This window comes from Anabrus simplex, chromosome 6 (genome assembly GCF_040414725.1).
Source record: "Anabrus simplex isolate iqAnaSimp1 chromosome 6, ASM4041472v1, whole genome shotgun sequence".
NCBI classification, from domain to species: domain Eukaryota; kingdom Metazoa; phylum Arthropoda; class Insecta; order Orthoptera; family Tettigoniidae; genus Anabrus; species Anabrus simplex.
Genome location: NC_090270.1, coordinates 165609785 through 165620669, shown reverse-complemented (window position 1 = coordinate 165620669; position 10885 = coordinate 165609785). Strand labels below are relative to the sequence as shown.

At 41.5% G+C, this 10885-nt stretch overlaps 1 protein-coding gene across 1 annotated transcript in view; it reads left to right on the top strand.

Moving 5' to 3' along the window:
• Positions 1-2039: 2039 nt before the first annotated feature.
• Positions 2040-10885, top strand: part of LOC136875915 (fibrous sheath CABYR-binding protein) — a 381453-nt gene continuing 372607 nt past the window's right edge. The window contains exons 1-2 of the mRNA XM_068228254.1: positions 2040-2059; positions 2249-3342. Coding sequence (XP_068084355.1) covers positions 2040-2059; positions 2249-3342 — 1114 coding nt within the window. The remainder of the gene's footprint in view (positions 2060-2248; positions 3343-10885) is intronic.

The window sequence follows — 10885 nt, the reverse complement described above, 5'->3', positions numbered from 1 at the left end:
GTAGCTTTCCGTACTTTCACTCACTTTGGTGTCTCTACAGCGTGCTTCATATTTGCTAAGCTTGAATGAAATAATAATTCTTTTGTATTCAGCATTTTAATGAATGCTACAATATCATGTAGCAGGCACTGTGCAGAGAAGCAGAATGCGTGAACACTGGCGATGCTGACAGTTGGCGGTAAAGCGTGGCTCATATAATCAAATCGCATGAACTGAACAATATTGTCAATGCCGATGAAACTGCCTTTTCTTTTGCCGAGCCCAGATGGGCTTATGGTTTTAAAGGAGAGAAGTGCCAGCCGGGAAATCATACAAGGCTGGGGGTCATTGTACTCTGTTGCAATGCACACAGAAGCTACAGTAGAGACCATAGAGACTTCCTCCCGTCGTCATAGGGAAGTTTGATAAGCCGTGATGTTTTAATGGCATCGGGCACTTTCCTTGCAAATACAAGGCATCTAAAAAATACAAACAGTACGGTAATCCAAAAAATTAAGCATTTGTACAGGGTAGCCAGCATAATTTGTCCTCGTTTTGAATCGTATGTTGGATATATTTTGTAAATAGTATTTTCGATGGCAACAACAACAAACAACAGCGGACTGAAGTTTAACACAATATTTTGCTAATATATTACCATATTTTCTGATTTTGAGAAAATATCTTCCTTTTTTCATACACTCGGAAAAATGATTTTGACAATCCGTCTTAAATTTCCTACCAAAACCATAAATCTCTAATTTTGGCTCTGAGGATATTTCACAGCCTGGTGGCAGTTACTATGAAGGGGTGATTTTAAACTGTGGTGTGACTTAAAGTTATAGTAAGAGAGGAACCATATAAAGTATTATCAAGCGAGTTGCCAGTGCGGTTAGTGGAATTCAGGAGATAGTGGGTTTGAAACCCGCTGTTAATTGAGGCCATGGCCTCTTCCTTCCCACTCCTAGCTCTTTCTTATCCCATCATCACCATAAGACCTATCAATATCAGTGCGACGTAAAGCAACTTGTAAAAAAAAAAAAACATCTTTAGTTATGATAGGAGGAGAAGTGATTAAAGCTTGAAGAGAGATAATTTTATATATTTGAATTTACAACTACTTGCAGAAGGGACAAAATGTGGAAAAAACAATGCTAATTCAAGCTAATTCAACCCAGTACGGTCAGAGTCAGAAGAGAACAGTAGTTGACCAAGGGAGAGTGGATAGTAAAGATAAAGTAAGGAGACTGGCACAAATAAGAAATACCAGATACAGTTAGGATCCCACCAACCCACATTCCCAAGTTGGGGTCCCCTTTTAGTGGCCTCTTATGATAGAAAGTGGACATCATGAGTGTATTCTACAACCACCACCACCCTCAAGGGTAATATTGTATTGAAGCCAAGACCAAGTGAAGTACATTACAGCATCCTGTAGAGTTGGCACACTAGCATGTTGTTAAAATTTGTACTTAGAGCCAGACTGGGTCAGATCTACTTAATTGGAAAATGATAGTACATCACTTTAAAAAAAATACTGAGACACTCGATGGCTTGTATATTTTCTTTAGCAGTGAATAACAGACCTGTTAACTGCTGTTTTCATGTGTTGTATTATTTGTAATTAAGTTATTTGAGGAAGAATATCTCTGTAAATTATAGATGTTCTTAAACGTAAACCATAATTTTCTCCATTTTAAAAATGTGGCACTAAGACCACTATGGTTCTGAACATTTCAGTGATTTGCAAAAGATTTTATAAGCTTCTTTGTGAGGAGTGAGATATTCTGCTGTCAGTCTATTGATTTAGTGCTTGTCCTGAATTGTTTGGGTGCAGTAATAATATCTGTTAGGTAATGAGAATCGTCATGGAATGTTATGCTAAATTTGCAAATGCATTCAGTTTATTTGTTAAAACTGCAATCAGAAAGCCTACGGAAATAATTTACTGTATCTCTAGTACTATGAGGATTTCTGTGAGCTGTGCTATGTTGTTTATAATATTTATGAACTACCTACCATGTCACTATTCTGTAATGAGTTTTATGTGCAGTACAGTTATGAAAGCACTGAATTTTGGGTGTGTTTTTCAGCTTGATAGTGTATCTCATAATTTATAAAACAATTATAAAAACCGAAGTACCAGCATTTTTGGATATTACAAGTACTTGTTATTACAAGTGTTTTTGTAATTTTATGCACTATCACTATCATGAGGTTCTACTGTATATAGATATGCAGATACAATTAACTGAAAATCTTTCTGCAGGTTTTCTCCACCAAGAGAAGAAGCAGCACCTGAAATTAGACTTGTTGCTGAGCTTCCTCCTACGGTTCAGCTTGTTGCAGAGCTACCAGCTGATGTTCCAGTTGTTGGAGGAAGAATATCTCCTGAAGTTCAGCTTGTTGGAGAACTGCCTCCTCAAGTTCAGCTTGTTGCTGAACTGCCTCCTGATGATGCTGGAGAACTTCTCCAAGCATTGTCACCACCTAAAGTTGCAAGAGCACCACCTAAACGGCTGCTAGAAGCCAGGAAGGCACGAGAAGCAGCTAAAGAACAGCCACCTGCAGGTGAAGGGGTCGAAGGACCATCTGCACCTCGTCCAAAGCCTGCAGTTAAGAAACCTAGAAGGAAACCTGCAGCTGCAGCTCCACCACCTCCAGCTGCGGATGAACCAGAGATGACCGAAGAAGAACTCCTGGCTATGTTCAAGCCAAAGAAGACTGGCTTTGGAGGAATGTCGCCCCCTGGAGGACAACCACCTATGGAAGCACCTGCTGCAGCTGTTTCACCTGTAGCTAGGGTATCACCTGTAGCTAGGGTATCACCTGTAGCTAAGGTATCACCTAAACGCAAACAAGGTAAAAAGAAACCTGCAGCTGCAGCTCCACCACCTCCACCTGTGGATGAGCCAGAGTTGACTGAAGAAGAACTACTGGCTATGTTCAAGCCAAAGAAGACTGGCTTTGGAGGAATGTCGCCCCCTGGAGCGCAACCACCTATGGCACCACCTGCAGCAGCTGTATCACCTGTAGCTAGGGTATCACCTGTAGCTAGGGTATCACCTGTAGCTAAGGTAACACCTAAACGCAAACCAGGTAGAAAGAAACCTGCAGCTGCAGCTCCACCACCTCCACCTGTGGATGAGCCAGAGTTGACTGAAGAAGAACTCCTGGCTATGTTCAAGCCAAAGAAGACTGGCTTTGGAGGACTGTCACCCCCTGGAGGACAACCAGTGCAGGTGGTGATGACATCGCCTGTACGAAGATCACCTATACAAAGATCACCTATACAAAGATCACCTATACAAAGATCACCTATACGAAGATCACCGGAACCAGACCGTTACGTAGAAACACCACGTAAGTATTGTTGTTTGTTTATTGTTAGGTTTACATGCTGAGTGCATAATATACCTCTAGGAAACATATGGAGAAAAGCGACATACCATACTCATACCAGTATGACCAACACTCTAATGCTCATATACGCAGTTCATGTTGTTTCCGACCACCCGGTATGCTTTCGATTTCTTCTTCATCTGCTGAACTAGTAGGCATATTGACCTGCACTGTTGTGGTGGGCATTGGCCTGGTATCTATCTTGATAACATTAATTCGTTCACTGTGCTAGTCATAGTAGCTTACATGCTTTCAGCAGTGTAGCAATATCAACACTGCTAAGCCATGCAACCCTGGCAGAGGTGGTCAGATTTTTGAATGGCAGCATTGGACAGTGCCACTTATCCAAGGTTATGAATTTCATTATTGGTTCCGTATTGAATTAAGAGTACATATAATTTAATTGACAAAGTTTTAATCCACCTACTCAATACTATACAATAATTGTTATGCCTATGTATACATTACAATATATTAGGGAACTAGTTTTGACCCTGTGTGGGTCAACATCAGCCTAAATGAGGTACACTTTTTATTTGTTATCCAGGAACATTCGAGCCCCACTGTCGGCAGCCCTGAAGATGGTTTTCTGTGGTTTCCCATTTTCACACCAGGAAAATGCTGGGGCTGTACCTTAATTAAGGCCACGGCCGCTTCCTTCCAATTCCTTGGCATTTCCTATCCCATCATCGCCATAAGACATATCTGTGTCAGTGCGACATAGAGAAAAAAAAATCCAGGAACAATATTTTGTTGTATATTTATAAAATTAATCAAATGAGCAAAATGTGTGATGTGATAACATGTATATGGAATGTTATGTGAGATAAAATTATTTCGTGGTACTGATCAATAGATAGTGAAATGTGCAAGTTTACATATTGCAGTGTGAGTATAAATATAGTACCACATCGATTATTTACAATAATGGTTGAAATATTGCACTTTATACATTAAAATTGCCTAGTGGTAAGGTATAAAATGCTGGTCTGAATATGGAGGCCAGATGCTTCTAGTGAATTCTATCATTCCATTACATCTTCTGTCAAATATTGAATATATGTTATGTACAACATTGGCACAGAGGGTGTCTATCTTGCTTTAAGTCCAGTATTTATGATTCAGAGAATATATGCAGGCTGAATGTAAGCAACTTCTTATCATACAAAGAGTTCTGCATATGATGAGAGGTGAAATTCTCAATCCAAGATGGAACCAATGGAGCCCGATGATGAGAATAGAAATACGAGGTTCTTTAAGAAAGGGAGGAATAAGGTTTGAATTTAGACGTTAATATGAAGGTTGATCAAATATAAACGAGATTTTTGTTCCTGAACATCAACAGTTGGTAGGACTGGCCCCACGCGTCTGCTATGCTTAAGCAGGACCGTTAGGAGTGGGGAGAGCATGCTGTTAGATATTTCCCACCGTTTCATCAGTAACGCCCTCGATGTTGGAGCAACGGGTGCACCCCTCCACTGCGCTGTTCATAATTATAAAATTTCTTGCCCGTTGAAGGAGTTACAGGGGCAGAAATTTGCTAGAGATTGGCTGCACAGTTCGGTGATCACACATTGTCAAGGACGCGTGTGTTTGCCTGGCATAAAAAGTTCGTGGAAGGAGGAGAACATGTGGAAAATCAGCAACACAATCTCCGTCCTCGGACCAGCATTACAGACAAAAGCATTTGTGCGGTTAAAGGCGTTATTGATGGTGATTGATAGGCGAGAGTATCAGAAATTGCAGAACAAGTTGGAATCAGTTATGGGAACTATCAAGCAATCATCATAAACGACCTACAATTCTGTAAAGTGTGTTCCAGATGGGTCCCTCCCTTTCTGACCGAAAATCTGAAGTTGAGATGTTTGGAGGTCTGTCAGAGGCTTTCAGCAAGGCTTGCGGAAGATGATGATGATGCATTTTTGAGTCGGGTCGTCACCTGCGACGAAACATGGGTACACCACTACACTCCCAAATCCAAACAACCCAATAAGGAGTGGCAGAGGAAAGGGGAGGCAGCATCAGCACTGTCAGCTGGCAAGGTTCTTGCAACAGTCTTTTTCAATCAGCAAGGCATTTTGCTGATTGATTTTTTTGCATGAGTGATGCACAATCAATGCTGCTTACTACTGTGAGCTGTTGCACAAGGCGAGGGTTACATATCGCCGCAAAAGACGAGACCAACCGATTCGACAGGTCATCCTCCTCCACGACAATGCGCGGCCCCATACTGCAGCTCTAACTGTCTCCAAGCTACAGGAAATGCATTGGACTACACTTGATCATCCTCCTTACAACCCGGACTTATCACCCTGCGATTTCCATTTATTCAGACTGCTCAAAGAAGCTGAAGGAGGGCAACGATTTGAAGATGATGAGAGTGTGGAAGACTTGGTGCCTAACTAGCTGGTGACACGACCCTGTTCTTTTTATGATGAGGGCATCAAAATGCTGCCCATAAGCTGGGATGAATGCATTTCCAAAGCAGGAAACTATGTGGATTCGTAGAGCCCTGCATCCCAGAGAAACGACCAAGCAAAGCTCACAGAAGGAAGAAGTAAAGGGAACTGCCTACCTGCCTTACATTCACAACACCACAGATTGAATTGCCAAGGTCCTCCGCAAACACAATATAAAAACCATGTTTGGCACTGCCATTAAAATTGCTCACAGTCTGAGTAAAACCAAGGACAAATGGTCCCCACTTTTACATCCTGGGTTATGTGAAATTCCCTGTACTTGCGGCATGGTATATGTTGGCCAAACATGCCGGTCCTTCGGTACTCGTATCAAGAAACATGAATGAAATATTCGTCTCAACCAACCAGACAAATCAGCAATAGCTGATCACGTGCCCTATTGTCACGTAATGATATCATGTTCCAAGATACTCATACCCACACTAGACACTTCAGGTCCAGGATTATACGGGAAGCTGTGGAAATACATAGAAATCCTAACAATTTTCAGCAGGGACACTGGCTATCAATTAAGTAGTACATGGTTACCAGCCATTAAGGATTTACGTAGGTAGTTCCCTTCCCTGTCCCTCCACTATTGTTATTTTGTTTCGGTGTTTTACAAATTCGTACGTTCTTCACCACCAGATGTTTCATTCCAAGCTTGTGTCAGTGTCATACTTTCATATGTGTGTACACCTGTTAGGTTATGCAACTCCCTCTCAGACTGATTCTGATGGTTCCGTTAGCTTGCCCTTCGAATGCTAGCGCTGTACCATGTACGGTGAGCCATCTGGTGATGAATGAACTTACCACTTCCACTTCTATTATTAATATCTATATTCAAACCTCATTCTTGGACAAGTCTTCCTCGTGAACAGTCAGAATTTTCTTCTGAAGACGCAGAGCAAAGTTCTCTGCAAAACATAAAGAATTTCACCTTATTTCTTGACACAGCATAAGCTTAAAATCCTATATCATGTCTACATTATAACATTATCTGTGATTCCAGTTCTTTCCTCATATCAGTTATATATTTAAGAAAACACCTGCCTTGTGGGGCCCTCTTCTTAATCATTACAGGATTCACCTACTCTAATTTTGTGATTTCTGTTTTCTAGAAATTTAGCAGTCTTTTCAACCACTCTTTTGTCTGATCCAGTAACCTTAGTTTTTGTCAGTAGTCTCCAATGAACTACTCTTTCAAAAGCCTTGGATAGGTCAGTAGTGATATAGTCGTTTTGAGTTCCTGAATCTAAACTGTCATCTTCTATACCTTGCTGGAATCCTGTAAGTTGAGGCTCACTGGAATATCCTTTCCTAAACCTGAGCTGTCTTCTATCATACTAGTTAGTAATTTTGCAAATGTGTCTAATATAATCAGAAAGAATGCTTTCTCAGAGCTTAGAAACAACTCATGCCAACTGACTGGCCTGTAATTACCTGCTTTATGTTTATCACATTTTCCCTTGTACACTACTGTTGGAAAACTCCATTTATTTTTTAAAATGCTATTTGTTCGGGGTGGAATGTTGTGTGTGACGAAAGGAAGATTAGGAATGTCACAAACACCCAGTCCCCAGGCCAGGGATATTAAACATTACAATTAAAAACCCCTGACCCGGCCGGGAATCAAACCCGGGGCCACCAGGTGAAAGGTAGTCGCGTTGCCCCCTACACCGCAGGGCCAGATAACTCTCCATTTAATTGAATTTTTTAAATTTTTTTTCTAAAGGCTTTATTATCATAAGTAATTTTCAGTAATTTGCCACATTCGCAAAATTACTAACTAGTATGATAGAAGGCAGCTCAGGTTTAGGAAAGGATATTCCAGTGAGCCTCAACTTACAGGATTCCAGCAAGGTATAGAAGATGACAGTTTAGATTCAGGAACTCAAAACGACTATATCACTACTGACCTATCCAAGGCTTTTGAAAGAGTAGATCATTGAAGACTACTGACAAAAACTAAGGTTACTGAATCAGACAAAAGAGTGGTTGAAAAGACTGCTAAATTTCTAGAAAACAGAAATTACTGTAGTTGCCTCCTCTACCTGAACATTATTCTTAACCTAACTACCTTTGCATACTGCTGACTGAATACGTCTGTATTTTTTAAGTCCTCACATATACACTCACCTTGTTCATTAATGATCACTGAAATGTCCTTCTTGGAACCTGTTTCTGTCTTAAAGTACCTATACATATCCTTCCGTCAGTTACTGTGTTGTGCATTTCATCATCTTCTATCTGATGATATACCAGCTGAGATGTGGGAGTTTCTTGGGAATGAAGGAGCATTATTCCTGACTACCTTAACTCTTTCAGGTCCAATTAATTTCCCACCTGCATTTTGCACAGGTCCAATTTAACATTAGGCAAGTACGGGAAGGAAATGGTCATATAAGTAAAATGCTGAATTTTTACATTAGAAATATGAATTGCACATTTATTTTCTATTCATCATGTTAACCAAATTATCAGCAAGGTTTTGTGAAAGTGTGGTACTTACAGGAGGCCTTTCTTTTAGTGCAGATCTGGGTTTCCTGAACAGGTCTCACAATAAAATGATGTCACATTATTGCCTCCTGTCATTTTCCTGTCAGAACACATGGCACAGTCCTTACTTGTTTGGCCTCACAATTATCTACGATATGTAGCATCCCATTCAGATATAATTCTTCGTCACAACTGCTCCATCAACGGAATTTTGGGGCATTTTGTTTCATAATGTCCCCCTTAAGCCCCATGATAACTAGATCTCTGAAAGGCTTGTGACGCACTTCTGGCCTTTTGTTCTGCCTTTTTCTGCATATTATATAGTTGAAAACTTTTCACTAAAGCTACCAGCTTCTTTCCTGTATTAGGAGGCTTGTATTCCATAGCACTGTTGTGAGAATACTGTGAAAAATCGTAGTCACCTTCTTCATTCTTAACGGTCTACATCACCATTTTCACCACTGTCTTCCACCTCAATTTCCTCTTCCTCACATGAAAAAATATTCTCAGATTCAGGAACACTAATTTCACTTTCAGAATAAGACAACAAATCAACTTCAATATTGCCGCTGTTAAACAACCATCTGTAAATATAATCAAAGTCTGTGCCATGATTAGTGAATGCCATCGTGATAACAAATACAAACCACTATAAATGTATTTCATAATTAATTCGTATTGTCAGCCTCAACAAGATAGAAGGTCTTCCAGTCCCTTCCATCTCTTGAATCTTCTGGATGACGAAGTTGTGCTTATCCGGTTTGATTGGATATGGAGGTTGCTTGATGGGTGAGGAAGCATTGCATTCAGTAGTGTGTATTGCCATGGTAGTCCATCTTATTTTATTGGTGATGACATCCGGAAAATCCTTTAAGGTGTGTCTCGGCTCTTCTTCTTCTTCTTCACTTGGTCAAAGATGTGTTTACTGGATATCTCCCAGGTGTATGTCAACTTCCGTATCCTTGCGAGTCTGGAGATTTCCATCATGCCAGGCGACCCTCAGTCGTTTATCCTTTCCCAAAAAAGACTTCATGAGATGCATAGTCTAGGATCACCTTGTATTCCACCAGAAAGTCATGGCCTAATATGGTATCCGGTATCAGGTTCTGAATCACTACAACATCAATTATGATAGGTATGTTCATGCATTTAGCGGTTAGGTTAGTCTGTCCTTGGATGGAATATATTACCCCGTCTGCTGCTCCCACTACCCTTCAGAGATGGTGAGATTTCATAGGCGCTAGTAATCTGGCAACAGTCCCATTGACAAATGAATGGCTTGCTTGGCTGTCGAGTATGGCTGAAAATTCTCGTTGCCAATCCTTAAGATGATAACTGGGCGGGGTTGGCCTATTCTACTCACTATCTGACCAATCCCTCTCCTACTTGACCAGGGTTACTCATCTGTCAGGTCTAGAGGCACCTTCCTGTTCCTGGTCCCATCCCCTCTTATCCCAGAATGGGCCGGACATAGTTTCTCCGACGTCAAGGCTGGGCACTTGTTCTTCAGGTGTCCCGCTCTTCCACACTCGTAACACTTCCTAACTGCGCTGGGCCCTTCCGTAGCTTTGCTCTCGTGTTCTTCCTCCAGCTGGGTGATGATTCTGCATAGATCATCAAAGGATCTGGGTTGTGATACTTTCACTAGGGGCCGAATCTTATCGTGGAGTAGCTCTGTGATATCTGGTAAGATCTCTTTTTGGCTTCCTTCCGGATGTAGACGCTTGAAGAGTTGGTACTTCTGTAGGATGAAGGTGCTTGCTCTCATGCCAGTGGGTTGTGCCTCAGTTAGTAGCTTCCTTTTCACGGAGCTCTTCACCACTTTGGAATTAAACCTAGCGAGGAATTCCCTCTTGAAGCCTGTCCAGTTTAGATTTAATCCCTTCAAGTTGTTCCACCAAGTAATGGCTTGCCCCTTTAATTGCAGTGTGATGAGTTGCACGAAGATGTCCTCTGGTAAACTAGTTCTTCCTAATAGGTTGACCAATCCCTCGACGAAGCTAGTCGGGTTCTCCGTGGAGTTCCAGAAGGCACTCTATAATTAGCTTCGGGTCTAGGTGTTGTGTATTGACGGTTAGGCTTGAGGAGGTTAGAGGTGTGGCAGTAAGTCCTGTTTGAGTCAATCTATTTTCTCTGCATGAAGGATGCTTTCCCTTATGTTCTGCACATCTCCCTTGGTGGTCGAAATCTGGTTTTCTATCCTCCTTCGACAGCAGAAATATGGCTCTCAAGATTTCCCTCAACAGTAGATATACGGCTTTCAAAGTTTCCCTCGATGTTAGAAATCCTCCCCTGATCCTGTTTTATGTCAGAAACCTGGATTTCGAGCTCGATAGCTGCAGTCGCTTAAGTGTGGCCAGTGTCCAGTATTCGGGAGATAGTAGGTTCGAACCCCACTGTCGGCAGCCCTGAAAATGGTTTTCCGTGGTTTCCCATTTTAACACCAGGCAAATGCTGGGGCTGTACCTTAATTAAGGCCACAGCCGCCTCCTTCCCACTCATAGGCCTTCCCTGTCCCATCGTCGCCATAAGACCTATCTGTGTCG